An 18,560-nucleotide genomic window follows, 5' to 3' on the forward strand; every position below is an offset into this window, starting at 1 on the left:
CAAGTGGCCGCCTCGCCCAGTCCTTTGCTTCCCTTTGTCGTGAGCGCGGGTCCTGCTGCGGCCCGGGACATGGAAGACTGCTGGCACTCACTCAAGGTAACTCGGCCACACATCAGCCAGCATCACCGTGTTGCTGTGTGGTGTTGCGCTGCGTCACTGTCTTCCTGCGGTGTAATCAAGAGCAGATGTAGTGCAAGTAACGCTCGGTTCAGTAAAGACTTCCCAGTGATGATGGACAAGTAACGAGATTAAGCTAAATGCGGATTGTATAACAGATGAGTCGTGCATACCTTCGCTGCCTCGACATTAATGGCAGAATGATGCACTTTTAATCTACTGGTGATTGTAAGCAATTATTTACTGGTATCAAAACTCTCTAATGACCAATGGTGTCTGATTCATTCAAAAGCAGAGAGACTATAAGTTTCATGTCGATACTTGTGCTTCCTTCTCCATCTGGGGCCAGTAACAAAATTGGAATGGTACAAAATGCAGTACGTGAAAACTGTAAGGCATGTAAGAGGAGTAAAGCTTCCATAATCTCTATTTAAGAAAGAGCAATTATGCGTTCCAATAAATCACACAGTCCCACTTAATGTGGATATCCTTCAATATGATGCTACTGCTTACGGATTCTCCCCATACCTACTCTACGCAAAACATTCACTCGGAAACTCACCACATGCACCAGAATTCCTGCCTGTATGTTGCAGCAACATTACATCAGTCAATTAAATCAATCTTTCAGTCAGTCAGTCAGTGTGTCGATCAATGTTCATATGTTCCTGCAGCCGACGAGCGAATAGTGGTGCAGTTTGAAGGTATCTTAACGAAGTGCTTAGTTACTTACTTACCTACTTACCTACTTACTTACAATGAATCAATCAGTCAAATCGATTAACCACTCAGTCAGTCCATCAGTGTTCATAGATCCCTACCAGTAACGAGTGAATAGCCGTGCAGTTTGAAGGCTTCTCACGGCAATACTTACTTACCTCATTGATTTAAGCGCCTCAGGAATGGGGTCACGTGGCTCCGTAACGTAATGCCTTCGCCTATCAATTTCCTGAGGGTGACAAGTGAGAAACGGTGCAACCCACTCACTCCTACACCTGTGAGTTGTTCCTATCTGGGTCAGTCTTTCGCTCAGTAGGACTTGCCGCTGAGAGAACAATAGGCTCGCTGTGACGGTTTGAGCCTCCAGTACCTGCTCACTCCGCCACAAGTAATGCCTCTGACGCTTATGACCACATTTGGAAACGTTTCTGCGCCGCACTTCCACTACTTTCCAAAGGCTCTACTTAAAGTTACACGGATTTTCAAGGAACTTTTTATGATTCTAGTGACAAATTAGATTCTTACACTATCAAAAGGAGGAACAGTCTTGATAACTTAGCTAATTATCTCTGTGGCCTTTGAAAACAATCGTGGTGGGAGAGCGAAGTGTTTATTATTACGGACCTTAGACACCGCAGGATGCACAACGAGCAGCGAGTAACCGTATGGGACAAGGGAATGTGAGAGGGGCAGTGCTATACCCACGAGGAGAAAATTAAATGTGTCCAACGCGGCGCAGCTACATACACTATCAACATGTAACTCAGACTTTATATATCCACTAGTACTATTCCTTATGCAAATTTTCAATCCATGGTTTTTATTTATTTAATTTATTTATTTATTTTTTTTTTTCTATTGCGGCAGTTCGTTAGCATTCCATTTCTTCAATTACTTTTATTTACGTCAGGTGAGCGGTGGCTAAGGGCAACAAGAAGGAGAAAAAAGGCCCCCTGAAAGGAAAGTGGCAGTCCCTAAAGAACACAGTCCGACAAATCTCGACGTAATCTTGTTGCATAAAAATTATGAAGCAACGCTATTAATTGTCGCTCGTGCGTGTAATTCCGGGGCTTGGCGCGGCGGCGTGGCTTGAGGTGCGCGTCAGGTGGTGAGGGGAGGCAAATATTAAGAGATGACCACTTTACACTTTCCTTTCCGGCCATATGGTATGTTAGAGTTAGAGGCAGGCGGCGTTGTGGCTGAGCGGCGGTGTCCTCCATTAACTCTCTCTGTCCCGCCCCTGCATAGCTTGTCACTGCATCATCCTTCCCGCCCCGCCGTCCTCTCCCTCCCTTTTCTCGCTTGCCACCGTGTCCCCCTTGCCCCTTTCTGTACGTGGCGCTCCAATATTTTTTTCGTTTTGTGCGTAGATGGGATTGTTTTAAAGCATATGTGAAATTACAACAGATGAAATGAGAATTATGAATTAACATGTGTCCTCCACAGAAAGTAAGAGAAATGAAAGTGTTTTCTTGATCCAGCGTCGATGTCTATCTCCCAGCGTGGTGCGGTCACCAATGGTGCTGCCTTTGTCCGCAGGAGAATCGGTGGAAAGTGGCGGGCGCGGCGATGGTTGTGGCGGCGGTGCTGGCGGTGGGGGCAGCAGCGCAGCACCAGCTCTCCAACACCTCCCTCGCCATCAGCGTGCCTCTGCAGGAGCTCGTCGCAGCGGCCTCCTCGAATCGCTTCAGCTCGCTGGCTCAGGTCTCCCAGGGTGCAAACAGTGCCGAGGGAGTCCTGGAGGCATCTTTAGACTCCACGTCAAATGAAGAATTTCGCCTCACGCCCGTTAAGCTCACTCAGACGGGCCCTGCTGACTTCCCTGACGAGGCCTCAGAAGACCCTGGCACGCTCAACCTGGAAGCCGATGATCCGTTTTTTATTGTGGATGGCGCGTCTGGCAACAGGTCGCCCGGGGGTGATGCTGGCACACCTGATGAGGCTGACATTACTTTTCCGAACGACCTTACTGAGGATCCTTCCTTGACTACAGTGATCCCACCTGACGTGGAAGACTTTCAAACCCGACACCAAACATCTAATCCAGTTGATGATCTAGGTCAGAACGCCTCACCGCCCGATGACGCGAACACCATTGAACACTTTAGGGCGGCAGAGAATCGTAACGCCAAGACTAATGAAGGTGTCTTTGAGGTCGGTGGGAACGACTCCATCCTGCCACCTCTCACCGAGGACTTCGTAGCTCAAGCTGAGCAGTCCCTTGACGCTGCTTCAGAGGACGTGATTCCGAAATCCTCACCCGTAAACACACCGTCCCTTGAGGAGCAGTTCGAGGGCCCGGCAGACTTTTCTCAGGTGGATGACCCCCTGCCAACCGAGATGCTTGATTTGGAATTATCCACTGGCGTCATCGATGAAGAAACATTGTTAACTGAACCCTCTCCCACAGACTTCCTGCTTGCACTTGAAACACCCTCGGAAGGTGCAGAGCCTGGTTCAGTTTCTTTTTTGGAAAAACCCACACCAGAACCCGTCTTCGCCGAGGCACCTCCAGCAAACTTGTCACCTGCTCCAGTGCCTGTCAGAATATCTTTAGACGACCCAACACTTGCTCCCATTCCTGAGAAAATAATTCTAGAGGGACCAGCTCCTGATCACCTCAATAACGAAGTGCCAGAAGGGACAGCACCTGAAAGAGGAAGGGAGCAGCAAGCTACGCGTAACCCTGAGACAATACCAGAGACAGGCGACGTGGATTCTGGGCTGCAGGAAATTGTTGACACAATAGAATCTTCTGGAGATAATATTCATGTTGAGCCTCACTCAGATGTTCAGATTCCGGGCACCGAACCCACTGTGGCGGCCCAGCGAGACTCCTTCCTGGATCCCGCAGGCACTGCCGCCATTCCAACAGCGGAGGGTGCTGCTCACACTCAACTGCCGCCCCCTGGGACTCAGGATAAACTAGTGACTGAACTAAATGTTCAGTCGCCGCCCCCTGGAACTCAGGGCAGACTCGTGACTGAACTAAATGTCCAGTCGCTGCCACCTGGAAATCAGGATATACTCGTGACTGAACTAACTCCTCAGTCGCCGCCCCCTGTGACTCAGGACAGACTCGTGACTGAAATAAATGACCGGTCGCCGCTCTTAGGGACTGAAGAAAGTCTCGTGACTGAGGCTGCAGCCCTGACTGCCTCTGCTGACGCTGGCAGGCTTTCAGAGCCCCAGTTTGGAGCACACCCAATAAGCGGAGACACCGTGCTGCTCGTGGAGGGCCTTCCTGAGGGGGATGGCAGCGCGCCGGAGGACGCAGTCGATCCTTTTGCTCCTGAAATTGAAAATTTCAATCTTGACCCGCCAATAGACGCTCAGGTAACGCATGATATCTTGCACATTCACTGAATTATATTCTATTCCTTGAACGTGCAGTACACGAACATCACAGTGGACAACTTTTACAATTACTCATTTAACTCTGGCTCATGGTATCGGTGTGTTCGCCTCACAGGAGCTGGCAGTTGTGCCTGAGTGGATTGCCGACGACCCTGTGTCTGGCGTGATCTTCGACCACTCAGAGGTCGACCAGGACCCCGCGCTGCCCATGGACAACGTGGAGGAGTTCTTTGTGGCCGAGGACCCTCAGGTGAGTCCTTGAAGTGACTGATTTCTCCTGAGTCCCATTAGTATTCCAGACGAGTCCCAGCTAATGCAAGGAAATTTTCATCTGTAGGACAAAGCTTAGCCTGTTTAGATATTCCAGCTTATAAGTCTATTGTACCTGCAGGCAGAGGACCAGAAGAAGGCGGCGCCCGGGGCGACCGTGACAGAGGTGAAGCAGCAGCTGCAGGAGGATGAGGTGCATATCGCGCCTCTGCCAGACGCCGTGCCCTTCAGCCCCGCCGAGGTGCACCTCTCCCAAGAGATGCATGACGCCGTGAGGGACGCCATACATGCTCAGATCGCCGCCATGGACGTCTTTGGGTGAGATACACAAACACTATGTTCCAGTGAAACATTAGTTTTCCATCCATTTATTTTTTATTGTGTTTAAGGATGATTTTTTTTCAATTACCAATAAAGCTGCTCTGTTTCAAAGCTCTTAAAAACATGAGTGAAATGCTGCATCTGATAAAAAAGATGAACCCTTTATAATCCATTGTTAATCAACCCTGACTCTCCCTCAACGCTGTTTTTGCTTCCTTCCAGAATGAAGATGCCAGTACAGGCAGAAGCTGCTCCTCCTGCACCACCACCACCACCACCACCACCTCCTCCTCCTCCTCCTCCTCCTCCTCCTCCTCCTCCTCCTCCTCCTCCTCCTCCTCCTCCTCCTCCTCCTCCTCCTCCTCCACCACCACGACCATTGTCTCCTACTGTTGACTTCACTCCAGATCTTGCCCCAGTTCTGAGTCCTAACCCTCCCCCAGAACAGCTCACCCCAGCGCCCGCACCAGCCTCTGTCCCAACACCAGTTCGGCGTCCAGCACCCCAGCCCAGCACCAGACCACCACCAGTCAAGATTCAGGAGCCACCAGCACCAGCACCACCTGTCTTTGAGTCATCCTACTTTTCTACTCCCGCTCCTGCTCCAGTCATACACACAACAGCAGCACCTAAGCCAGCACGACCAGCTTACCGGCCAAGACCTAAGCCAACCCGCCCAACATATGCTCCAGCACCCAAGCCAACCCGCCCAGCTTATCGCCCAAGACCTAAACCAACCCGGCCATCATATCACCCCCAACCAAAGCCAACCCACCCAACCTACCGCCCACCTCGTCCAGCCAAGCCCGCTGCTCTTCCCCCTAAGGCTCCTCCTGCCACACATCCTCCCGGCCGACCTCCGATGTCTTACTTCCACATACAGGAGCCGAAACCAGAGCATTTCAAGCCTCCCTCCCATCACGGATCTACGCACCGCCCCCCTCCATCTTCCCATGACGCCAACTCCCACCACGCCAGGCCTCGTCCTCACCCTCGTCCTCGTCCTAATCCTCCCTCACACAAACCTCCGCCTCCTGCCACCTATGCGCCTCCCCGTTCTACCTACAAGCCTCGTCCCGCTGCTCATTACAAACCTCCCACTACCACAACGCCTCCCTCTTCCTATCACAGGCCAGCGCCCAGACCCAAGCCTTCCTACGGGACGCGCCACAAGGACACTCCCATCACTACAGCCAAGCCACATTACAGACCCACACAGGCGACCCACAAACCCCCCAAGGCACAGAAACCCATTCTGGCTCCCTTGTTGGTTCCTGTTGACCTTCACAGCATCGTGATACCGAAAGGTGTGCCCTCCTTTGTCCACCGCAAGCCTCGGCCTCCCTCTCCCTTCCACATCCCGTTCTTCTTCAGGACAGAACGCAAGCAGAGACTTCAGGTGCCGGAGTCTGTGAAAAGTCGCCTGGATTCGGATCAGCCAGAGTGGGTGGCTGATCTAGAGCCAAAGCGCCGCTAGAGGGATGACCCGACACCCCTGCACTGGCAAAGTCACGGGGCGTCACTAACTGGACACGCCGAGTCCCGGGAAGCTGGCAATACTTGATGCGCAAGACTTCCGGAGCCACAATTCAAGCTGGGGCGAAACACTCACTCTCTGTCGCGATTCAACCAAGATCGTGCAGCTTCTCGAGACTCGGTTGCCTCCTTGCTCAAATCAAAATGCCACTGAATACCAGATGATCATTAACGGAGATGTACAGGTGTAGGTTCAGTGTTCACTGTTAATGCATTACTTGTAGGTTTATGTAAATAGATTATGACTGGAATTTTAACCTCCAGTATGTTGTTACTCTTTACACCTGAACAGTGAGGTGTTAAAAGAGTAATTAATGTGTTCTCAGGTGAGCTATTCTTTACGATTATATGTAAATGCTTTGTAACTTGTTCGAGGTGTGTATTTAGCAGTATTTGTTATTGTTATGGAAAGAAAATAATATTTATTAAAATCATATATTGCTAACAGAGTGTATGCTTTCGTTTCTTACTCAAATATTTTTTTCTTACGAGTTTTTGTCAACTAAACTAGGAGACACACACACACACATACACACACACACACACACACAACCAGCGTCATCACCACCACCAACAATAACAACAACAACAACAGCAACGCTATTAACATTCCAGAACCAAGAGTGGAACAAAAAATATCTAAGAAAAAGAAAACAAAACTAGACGTAGTACAAAACAAAGCAGAGCAGCGGCGAGCGCAGTGAGGCAGAAGCGAGCTGTGGGAACAATGACCCGAGAAACGAAGTGGAACAAACGAAATAAGAGATGAAACCGCTGGCCGAGACAAACACATCGTGACCTCGACAGCCTCCCACGCTCATCCTTTCCCTTGATTGACTTGCCGTGTAAATCCCATAAATTCAGCCCATTACGTAGGTCATTACCACCACCACAACCATCATCACCACTACAAATATCACAGTAATATTGTTTAACGTTACCATAGTTACTGATTGGTGTTATAAAATTCCTGTCATCATCCTACACCAAATACTCACCACGATTATCATCACCACCATTACCATCACCACCATCACCGCCACCATAATTATCACAGTAAAATAATTTGAATTCAGCACTGTCACCATCACCATCCTACCCTATCACCCATCACCATCTTATACCAAACAGTCATCACCACAACTACCATCATCACCTCCACATTCACCACCAGTTATCACCCAAACATTAGCTGAATTTACGAAGGTCAACCGAAGTCACCATCATCACCACCACTACAACCTCCACCAACACCACAATCACCACAACAACCTCACCTAAACTCACCACAGTCACTGATTGGTGGTAGTCAGTACCGGTCACCACCACCTAATTCCAGTCACACATCCACCACCACCACCACCACCGCTACCACCACCATCACAACCATCAGTCATATCCACCTCCAACAATCGACATGTGAAACCTAAATGTCAGAGTTCAATCCACAAAATACGTGAACTGGAAGGTGAGTGTCTGCAGGTAAACCAGGTATAAAGAGGAAGGGGAAGAGGAGGAGGGGGAGGAAGGAGGAGATGGGAAACGAAAACCAGACTATACAGGTGTGTGTGTGTGTGTGTGTGTGTGTGTGTGTGTGTGTGTGTGTGTGTGTGTGTGTGTGTGTGTGAGGAAGAAGGTGGAAGTCAGATGTGTTTAGGGAACCGTGAATAGTGCAGTTGAATAGAGGGATGTATATATAGACAGGTGTTATGTTATGGGAAAGCAGGTGTGTTTGGCTTATTATGGACGTGTATGGAAGGATAGGTGTAGTTTGAGGGAGAACTGATGTGTATGGGATATGATGGAAGCGCATGGAAAGTCAGGTGTATTTATATTAAAAAGAGAGGTTTGTATATAGTATAGGAGGCAAGGATTATGGTACACATGTGCTGAAGAGGAACGTGTGTGTGTGTGTGTGTGTGTGTGTGTGTGTGTGTGTGTGTACAAGCAGAGAGTAGTATTTATGTAGGTGTTGGAGAAAGACATGTGGTAATTTTTCCAGGTGTATTACAGGTGTGAGAACGTGACAGTTGTGAGGAGTGGAGGTTTGCATTACTCAGGTGAATAAGGTGAGAATCAGGTGTGCCAAGATAAGTAACAACGTATACATAATTACACAATAATAATAATAAGAAAAGGAAAGAAAAACAGAAACGGTGCGAATTGAATAAAGTGGAAAAATCACAAAACAGAAAGAATAAATGATGAAACAGATGACGGAAAAAAAAAAGAAATGAAAAGTCAGAAACGGAAAGACTGAAGAATAATTACATTTCAAAATTTACGAAATACGACACGAGTGATGAAACCAATGATAAGGCAAAGAATAAAAGGGAGGGAGGAGGAAAAGATTGAGAAATAATTAATCCTTGAAATTTACGAAGCATGACGTAAATTTGATAAGAAAAACACACAGAAATAAATGAGGATGAGAACATAAGTTGAAAAATCACTGAAAAGAAAGCGAGTTCATTAAAAAAAAAAAAAAAGCAAAGAGGGGGCAGGTAATTACTTCACTGCTAATTAAGATCTAAAATATAATATGTATTCGGGGAGAACAGAGGGAAAAAGAAATGGATGCAATCTGTTCAGGAAAATCAATATCTCTTAGGGATTAATTAGCTCATGGCGTGTGTGTGTGTGTGTGTGTGTGTGTGTGTGTGTGTGTGTGTGTGTGTGTGTGTGTGGTTAAGATCTATGTGTACAGTATTTGAACGTGAATTTGTACGTTTGTTCGTTATTTGTTATGTCGATTGTCTTTGTGCATATCTCTCTCTCTCTCTCTCTCTCTCTCTCTCTCTCTCTCTCTCTCTCTCTCTCTCTCTCTCTCTCTCTCTCTCTCTCTCTCTCTCTCTCTCTGTCTGTGTGTGTGTGTGTGTGTGTGAGGGAGAGGGGGGAAGGAAAGATAAAAGCTGAAGTTGTTTTTTTTCTTTTTTATACTTTTTATAGGTAATTTCCTCCAGAGTCTGTTAGTCTTGTTTGCACAGCGTCCTCCTCACGTTGTTACAGAGGAAATGACCGTCGTTCTCTACGTGTGACGCAATACCACGCCTCGTCTTTGCCTTCCCGTTGGTGTGGGGGGAAACAGGGAGCGAGGGAGCGAGGGAGGGAGGGAGAAAGAGATATAAAAAAAAAATATCGACCTCAGAGTTTTCAAGACCGTCGCTGGAAATGCATACGACACTCCTACACGAATCCAGTGAAGGTCGAGTCCGTGATACCTATGAAAACTAATGAAGGTAATACTGGAGCTCGAGAGGAATTTCAGGAGGAAGAGGAGGAGAAGGAGAAGAGGCAGAAGAAGGAAAAGGTGGTGGTGGTGGTGGTGGTGGTGGTGGAGAAAGAGACAAGGAGAGGAAAGAGTTGAAGATAGTGGTGGTGGAAGAGGAGGAGGAGGAAAAGGAGGAGGAACTGAATGTGAACAGATTATTATATGCATCTCTTACTGTCTTCTGTAGCGATTTTGATGCTCACTGCCCTTCTGCTCTTGCTAACTACAAGCCTCCCCTCCTCCAGCGGCCTCGCTGCACACGACTTTCTACTTTCTCTCAACACAATTTTGTCCTCTTTAATGCAAGATTAACCTTTATTCTCAATCATTCATCCATTTCTCTGGTAAACTCTGAAACTCCCTGTCCGCTTCTGCATTTTCGCCTTCCTATGACTTGAACTCTTTCAAGAGGGAGGTTTTAAGACACTTATCCTCCGTTTTTTCGATAATCCTTTTGACTTTTCTTTGGAGATTGACACTCTTACGGGCCTTTTTTAACGTTTCCGTTGTCCCTGGCTAGTGTTCCTCTTACATAAAAGAAGGCAAATTATTAAATCCAAGAAGAGAAGTTAAATGCAAAAAAATATTCTCCCATCTATCCTCTTGTTAAATAAATAAACAAATGATTAAATAGATGCATGATCAAATAATTTTCCAATATAAGTAAATAAAACACAAAAAGTACTAAATATGTATATGTGAGGCTGAAGCACCAGCAGGTTCTCAGTCCCCATGGCAGATAACAAAGGTGAGGAGATGGCAAGGGTGCGACAGGTGAGCGAGGAAGGATACGGCAGCGGAGAAGAAAAGAATGTGACAAGTGAGAGTGTAAAGGTGCCACAAGTGAGACAGAAAGAGTAAGACAGGTGAGAGGGAAAGAATAAGACAGGTGAAAGGGCAAGAGAGACAGACAGGTAAGTAGACAAAGGTGCCACAGGTGAGAAAAAGTGAAACAGGTGAGAGAGTAAGACAAAGAGGCGAGAGAACAGGAGAGTAACAGGTGAGACAGAGCAAGAGTAAGACAGGTAAGAGGACAAGGGAGGGACAGGTAAGGGGGAAAAGTATATGTAAGAAGAGGAAACTTGACAGGTAAGATTTGAGAGGGGCGTGCGGCTGCAGGTATCATGTACTTCAGGTGTTCCAAGAGCGGCGGGCGTCAGAGTGAAGGTGAGCGTGTGTGGCAGGTGCGAGGGTGGCGCTAGTGACGTCACGGGGGTGTGCGCCGTACGGAGGTGTGAGTGTGTGTGGCGGCAGCGTGGCGGCGGCGGCTGGGGTGTCTGGACGTGAGAGGGATCGAGTTGGTGTGTGTGTGAAGGAAGACAGCACCCGCTTGTCCTCTACCAAGCTACCACCACACCACGCCTCCTACTCCCCTTTCTTACACCTAAAAACTTCCTTCCAACACAGTATCATTCAAAAAAGGACGTTTCATGAAAGAAAACCATGTATAAACAGAAAGAAACATGGAAGACCAAACCATATACACTGAAAAATATAACTTAAAGTCGAAAAGTGGAGTGAATAATAAGAAAAAAAGTTCCTTGGTGAGTGATGCTTTAACCACGTGAAAGAGAGAGAGAGAGATAGAGAGAAAAGGAGGGAAAAATAGTGTGTCCTTAGCATCAAGTTAGTAAAGAGTTGTGAGCGTCGCCTCGCCGCCACATGGACCTGAGGACTCGCTGCCAAGGAAACGCTTAACGCGGGAGGTGAGTGCAAATTGGAATGAATGTGCACGGGGAGAAGGGATGGACGCCGAGATGGAGAAAGAGAGAGGAGGGACGGGAATGGAGACGAATAAGGAAACTAACTGAAGGAAAAGAGAATTCCTACTTGCTTCTGGACGACAATAATGTGTTTTGTCGTTGTTTTAAATAAGCAAATAGGGTAAAAATAAAGTACCTAGTGTTTTTTGTCAAGATAAGTGTAAACGGATCACTATAAATCAAAGAGGAGAATAAGAGAAGAAAATCAAGTGTTTTAATGAAGAAAATAAGTTATAGGAACGAAAAGACAAGAGAAAACTCGTTCTTTTCCTTTTTTTTAATGCACGTGGAAGGGAAGGGTGGGCGGGAGGGATGACACGGGGCAGGGGACGCCAAGGTTGGGCGGGGCGGGGGGGATCGGAGCTGGGCAAGGCGGGGCAAAGCGGGGCAAAGCGGGGCGTTGTGGGGCTGGACAGGGGCAAGCCATGGAGGAATGTTAGTGTACAGTAGTTACAGATCAATAATGTAGACAGTGTGCTATGAGCGTGTGTGTGTGTTTGTGTGTGTGTGTGTTTGCGTGCCTCATTCCCTCCGTGTCGTGGCCGAGGTCAGGTTCTCTAACACACACACACACACACACACACACACACACACACACACACACACACACACCACCACCACCACCACCACCACCACCACCACCGCCGCCGCCGCCGCCGCCGCCGCCGCCACCACCACCACCACCACTACTCATTACTAATTCTAATGGAGCGAGAAAGAAAGAATTCAGAAACCTCATAGCCATTCTTTAAATGTCGTGCTGAAAGTGCTGTGGTTATGCTGTATTCATCACGTCCCTGCTAGGGGTGGCGGTGGCGGGTGACGGATGGCTACTGCTGGTGCTGGAGTTCCCGTGGGTGAGGGGACTTCCCAGCGCGCAAGAACCAGAAGAGTGAGGCCTGAGCACCTTCAGAAAGAGTCGATAACGTTACATGCCAGCTGTGTCTTCGGTGCTTATCGTTTTCTGTCACTCATCACGTTGTCAGTTTGTCTATCCTGTAGGTGAGGGTGCAGAAACCCAACGAGTGAGGCGTGAACACCTTCAGATAGAGCTAATGAAGTAACAATCGCTTATATCTTCCTATGTGCTTATCGTTTTATGCCAATCACTTCTCAGGTTGTCAGTCGATCTATCCTAAGGGTGAAAGATTTCCAGCAGCCCCTAAAAACGCAATGAGTGAGGCGCGAGCACCTTCAGAAAGTCAATAGAGCAACATGGCGCTTATGTCTGTGCTTAACATTCTCTGTCAATCACTTACCAGGTTGTCAGTCTACCTATGAGGAGGAAAACCAACCACTTTAACTCTTTATCAGCGAAATTCAAGAGCTCGTCGCCTATATACGTAAGGAGATTATCATATTAGAGGATATAAGATTAAGGAAAAACGGAAAAAAACAACTGAAGGGAATACGAAAGATTAACTCCTGACACGGCTGCACAAGAAGGCAAAATAAACAATGGACCTGTTGCCCCTGACGAGGCTTCTTGTGATAAACTCCACTATCTTATCTAAAGCAAGAGACGTAGGTGAGTAAAGACGAAGATACTCCACACGAACGGAGAGGGAGAGGGAGAGGGAAAGAAGAGGAGAGGGGAGGGGGATAAGAGAAGCAATGCAAGGAAAACAGAAAACGAAATGCGGAGGATAGAGAGATGAAAAAGAGATAAGAAAAGAGGAAACCACTGTTATTCAGGAAGAAACAGCATAGAAAATATACACTAAGTGAAAATAAGAAACAGAAAAGTTGAAAGGGAAAAAGAATGAGATAGGTCAAGCAAGCACGATGAAGGACAAAGACGAGAGAGAGAGAGAGAGAGAGAGAGAGAGAGAGAGAGAGGAAGGGGTGGACGAGAAGTGGTATGTTTGTCTCTCTCAAGTGGATAACACAACTAAGATCAACACAGGAGCGGCAAGGCTGTGAGGGCCGCGGCGTGAGGGGCGAGGGCCGGCCATACGTCACCCAGGACACGGAGAAAACACCATAAGAGGGAGCCCGTACGCCTTGGCACGCTAAGGCAGGTATACAAGACACCAGTAACACGTGGATTGTACTTTTCTATCTTCTCTATGCCGAGTTATGGGCGTGGCTGGAATAGGCGCGGTCAATAGGTGCTGATAGACTGGTAAACAGATAGACGGACGGATAGACAGGTAGGGAAAGAGGCAGGCGGACGGGCAGGCAGGCAGGCAGGCAGGAAGGCAGACAGAGAGGTAGCAAGTCAGAAGTGCAAGAAAATATACAGATAAATAGACAGGTAATTGGATAGACAGACGGACAGAGACAGGTAAGCAAAAGTAAAGATAAAATAAACAGATAGATAAAACAGACAAATAAACAGGCAAAGGGAGTAGGCAGCCAGACAGGCAGGCAGACAGAAAGACCCATAAACAGACAAGTAGACAGACACACAAAAATCATTAATCCCAAGACGTAATTCATTTTTTTTTCCGTCATTCGTACTCCTTGGCCAATCTTCATATTTTATCCACACATTAAAAAAAAAAAAAAGTTAAACTAAATTGCATCTCTCGCCTCCTAAACGCCTCCATGGTCTTCGTGGCTCAACACAATGAAACTCGTGGCAGTGAGTGATAAATTATGAAAAAGAGGCGATAAGTAAGAAACTAGGAGAGCGTACGTAACAATATCGAATTGCACCAGCGGAATAATACTACCTTGGAAACTACGTAAACTCCGAGAAACATACGGCACGTTGATATTCTATGCAGTTAAAAATTCATTCTTCCAGCAACAGCAGCAGCGACGCGGTTCACGGTGAAGGGTGAGTCTCCAATATATTACAGCCACTGGAGCACCGTCAGGCAGGCACGAACCACGAGATACTTCTTCAGGAGCAAAATTATTGCTGTATCTCCAGCAGGACACCGAACCGGGAGCGTCCTTGAGTCGTTAACGCTGAACACACACACACACACACACACACACACGTTTACTCCATTAAGACCACACCTACACATAAGCCGCGATACTAAAAACACTTCACACACACAATAAACACTTTTCAAGGTGAGTACAAACAGACAAAACTCAAAATAATCATATTTCCGTTGCCAAGTACCGTGCGATGTTTAAAGGGGAACGGAAACGGAATTTTGTGAACATTTTTCCTGTGTGTGTGTGTGTGTGTGTGTGTGTGTGTACCAAAACCTTCAGAAATAACCTGTAATTAAGTCTTAACCTATATACCGTGACATCTTTTCCTGCAATCATTTCACGAACGAAGAAGTGGCAGCCCAGAAGGCCCACTGAAGGGAGAAACTAAGTAAATAAACAAGCTGAGAGGCGCGAGGACCTTTGAAGCATTACCAGACCTTAAGAGAGTAGAATACATCGCGACCCAAAGGTAAAATACGACGAAAAACTAATGATACCTGGAAATAATAATAAAGAAAAAAAAAGGAAAGTGGGATCTAAGAAAACATGAAGGAGAAAGAAGAAGCGCCCTAAAAGCCTGACAGAAGACAAAGAGAACCAAGCAGCGAAGACCTATGAAGCTGTGTGTCCTTCAGGAGGCACGTGGAGATTATAAAAGGGGGGGATAATGACTGACGACAGGAAAGGAAGGACTTACTAATGGATCCTGAGACGCTAGGAGGCCCTGAGAGGCTTGGAGAGAGAAAAAGCAAGGAGTCCAGACCGTCAGAGCGGTAGCCTTAGCCTCATGTCGCAGAAGGAGGATGAGGAAGAGGTGGTGGTGGTGGTGGTGGTGGTGGTGGTGGTGGTGGTGGTGGTGGTGGTGGTGGTGGTGGTGGTGGTGGAAAACGAGAATGACGAGGGTAAAACACTAAAAATCTTTCCTGTTTAAGTTTCTAAAAGGAGGATGAGAAGGATGAGAGGAGTGAGGATGAGACACTTAATCCTTGCTGTCTAAAAGTCCAAAATGGTAATCAAAGAGGAGGAAAAAGGAGTAAGAGAAGGTGTTACGAGTAGAAGACTAGGACAAGAACAAGGACAAGGAAATATAGATCTCTGCTGTCAAAATGTGAAACAGGATGAGGAATAAGAAAGAAAAGTTAGACGATGAAGACAAGGAAATACAAACCTTTGCTGACTAAAAGTGAAACAAAGACGAATAAGAAGAAAAAAAAAGGCACAACGAGGAAGAAAAGGACGAGAAAATATAAACACTTGTTGAGTCAATGTGAAATAAGAGTAATAAGAAAAAAAACACAACGAAGAAGAGGATAAAGAAACATAAATTCTATCTAATTAACCGTGCAATAGGTATACAAACAAATACGACAACGCAGAAAAGGAGAAAATAAAAATCCTTGCTCTGTAAATGTCTAATACTGGAGGAGGAGGAGGAGGAGGAGGAGGAGGAGGAGGAGGAGGAGTAGGATATCCCCAGGAGAGCCACACGCCACACTGTTGCAGCGATAGGAGAGGCAGGACACGACACACCTGCGAGAAATGCCACGTGTCTCGTTACCTAATTGACGATGTTGTTAAGTTTTAATTATTGCGGATATTTCAGTCACCGCAGACACGCCCCTTTTGCCCGCCCACCTTTGCCTTACCTCTGCTCCTTCTCTTCGTTCCCTTCCTCCTGATTTCTTTTCCTTACTCTTATTTTCCATTTGCCTTCCTCTTTGCGTCCCTTCCCTTCTTCTTTCTCGTTACTGATCAACAAGTCTGCCGGAATTTATTCTTTTGTGTCTTTCTCTGTATTCCTCCTCCTCCTCCTCATCCTCCTCCTCCTCATCCTCCTCCTCCTCCTCCACCTTCTCCTCTTCTTCCATCGTATCTTTGACGCATCTCCATTTATTATTTTTTTTTACTTCCTATCGTTATTCCTCTACCCCTGCTCCTCCTCCTCCTCCTCCTCCTCCTCCTCCTCCTCCTCCTACTCTTTTTCCTTTTCCTCTCTTTCATTCTTCTTTCTCTTCCACATTAATGTTTATATTCTCTTTCTTCTCGTCCTCTAGATTACTCGTTTTCTTCTTCATATTCTTTTTCCTCCTCCTCCTCCTCCACTTCCTTTTCCTTGTCTTCCTCTTTTCATTATCTTGTTCTTGTTTTTGTTCTTATTCTTTTTTTTTTTCTTTTTGCTTCTCCTTCTCCTCTTCCTCTTCTTTTTCAGCCTCCTCCTCCTCCTCCTCCTCACCGCGAGCCTTGACTTTCATATCTTGGAACATCAAAGAAAAATTATGCTGATTTCCAGTCAGTCTGAATGTCGTCCCCCTCCCCACCCCATAAATCCCCACGTAAGGGTCCGCGCCCCCTTCCCCCTCCTCTCCCTTCCCTACCTTCCGCTACTTCCCTCCGACCTCTTTTTTTTTTTTTTTTTTTTTTTTTTTTTATGTAGGAAGGATACTGGCCAAGGGCAACAAAAATCTAATAAAAAAAATGCCCACTGAAATGCCAGTCCCTAAAAGGGTCAAAGCAGTGGTCAAAAATTGGTGGATAAGTGTCTTGAAACCTCCCTCTTGAAGGAATTCAAGTCATAGGAAGGTGGAAATACAGAAGCAGGCAAGGAGTTCCAGAGTTTACCAGAGAAAGGGATGAATGATTGAGAATACTGGTTAACTCTTGCGTTAGAGAGGTGGACAGAATAGGAGTGAGAGAAAGAAGAAAGTCTTGTGCAGCGAGGCCGCGGAAGGAGGGGAGGCATGCAGTTAGCAAGATCAGAAGAGCAGTTAGCATGAAAATAGCGGTAGAAGACAGCAAGAGATGCAACATTGCGGCGGTGAGAGAGAGGCTGAAGACAGTCAGTTAGAGGAGAGGAGTTGATGAGACGAAAAGCTTTTGATTCCACCCTGTCTAGAACAGCAGTATGAGTGGAACCCCCCCAGACATGTGAAGCATACTCCATACATGGACGGATAAGGCCCTTGTACAGAGTTAGCAGCTGGGGGGGTGAGAAAAACTGGCGGAGACGTCTCAGAACACCTAACTTCATAGAAGCCGTTTTAGCTAGAGATGAGATGTGAAGTTTCCAGTTCAGATTATAAGTAAAGGACAGACCGAGGATGTTCAGTGTAGAAGAGGGGGACAGTTGAGTGTCATTGAAGAAGAGGGGATAGTTGTCTGGAAGATTGTGTCGAGTTGATAGATGGAGGAATTGAGTTTTTGAGGCATTGAACAATACCAAGTTTGCTCTGCCCCAATCAGAAATTTTAGAAAGATCAGAAGTCAGGCGTTCTGTGGCTTCCCTGCGTGATATGTTTACCTCCTGAAGGGTTGGACGTCTATGAAAAGACGTGGAAAAGTGCAGGGTGGTATCATCAGCATAGGAGTGGATAGGACAAGAAGTTTGGTTTAGAAGATCATTAATGAATAATAAGAAGAGAGTGGGTGACAGGACAGAACCCTGAGGAACACCACAGTTAATAGATTTAGGAGAAGAACAGTGACCGTCTACCACAGCAGCAATAGAACGGTCAGAAAGGAAACTTGAGATGAAGTTACAGAGAGAAGGATAGAAACCGTAGGAGGGTAGTTTGGAAATCAAAGCTTTGTGCCAGACTCTATCAAAGGCTTTTGATATGTCCAAGGCAACAGCAAAAGTTTCACCAAAGTCTCTAAAAGAGGATGACCAAGACTCAGTAAGGAAAGCCAGAAGATCACCAGTAGAGCGTCCTTGACGGAACCCATACTGGCGATCAGATAGAAGGTTGTGAAGTGATAGATGTTTAAGAATCTTCCTGTTGAGGATAGATTCAAAAACTTTAGATAAGCAGGAAATTAAAGCAATAGGACGGTAGTTTGAGGGATTAGAGCGGTCACCCTTTTTAGGAACAGGTTGAATGTAGGCAAACTTCCAGCAAGAAGGAAAGGTAGATGTTGACAGACAGAGCTGAAAGAGTTTGACTAGGCAAGGTGCAAGCACGGAGGCACAGTTTCGGAGAACAATAGGAGGGACCCCATCAGGTCCATAAGCCTTCTGAGGGTTTAGGCCAGCGAGGGCATGGAAAACATCATTACGAAGAATTTTAATACGAGGCATGAAGTAGTCAGAGGGTGGAGGAGAGGGAGGAACAAACCCTGAATCATCCAAGGTAGAGTTTTTAGCAAAGGTTTGAGCAAAGAGTTCAGCTTTAGAAATAGATGTGATAGCAGTGGTGCCATCTGGTTGAAGTAGAGGAGGGAAAGAAGAAGAAGCAAAGTTATTGGAGATATTTTTGGCTAGATGCCAGAAATCACGAGGGGAGTTAGATCTTGAAAGGTTTTGACATTTT

The 18,560-nt window shown here is 46.6% G+C and overlaps 1 protein-coding gene and 1 long non-coding RNA gene across 2 annotated transcripts in view; both read left to right on the plus strand.

The window, feature by feature from the left end:
• Positions 1-6,766, plus strand: part of LOC135112642 (mucin-1-like) — a 17,151-nt gene extending 10,385 nt beyond the window's left edge. Inside the window, exons 2-5 of the mRNA XM_064027230.1 lie at positions 2,377-4,173; positions 4,310-4,444; positions 4,586-4,782; positions 5,008-6,766. Of these exons, the coding sequence (XP_063883300.1) occupies positions 2,377-4,173; positions 4,310-4,444; positions 4,586-4,782; positions 5,008-6,262 (3,384 nt within the window). The 3' untranslated portion in view covers positions 6,263-6,766. The remainder of the gene's footprint in view (positions 1-2,376; positions 4,174-4,309; positions 4,445-4,585; positions 4,783-5,007) is intronic.
• A 3,960-nt stretch (positions 6,767-10,726) lies between these two features.
• LOC135112644 (uncharacterized) overlaps positions 10,727-18,560 on the plus strand; it is a 72,644-nt gene continuing 64,810 nt past the window's right edge. Inside the window, exon 1 of the long non-coding RNA XR_010274523.1 lies at positions 10,727-11,298. This is a non-coding gene — a long non-coding RNA (uncharacterized LOC135112644). The remainder of the gene's footprint in view (positions 11,299-18,560) is intronic.

This window comes from Scylla paramamosain, chromosome 24 (genome assembly GCF_035594125.1).
Source record: "Scylla paramamosain isolate STU-SP2022 chromosome 24, ASM3559412v1, whole genome shotgun sequence".
Lineage (NCBI taxonomy): Eukaryota > Metazoa > Arthropoda > Malacostraca > Decapoda > Portunidae > Scylla > Scylla paramamosain.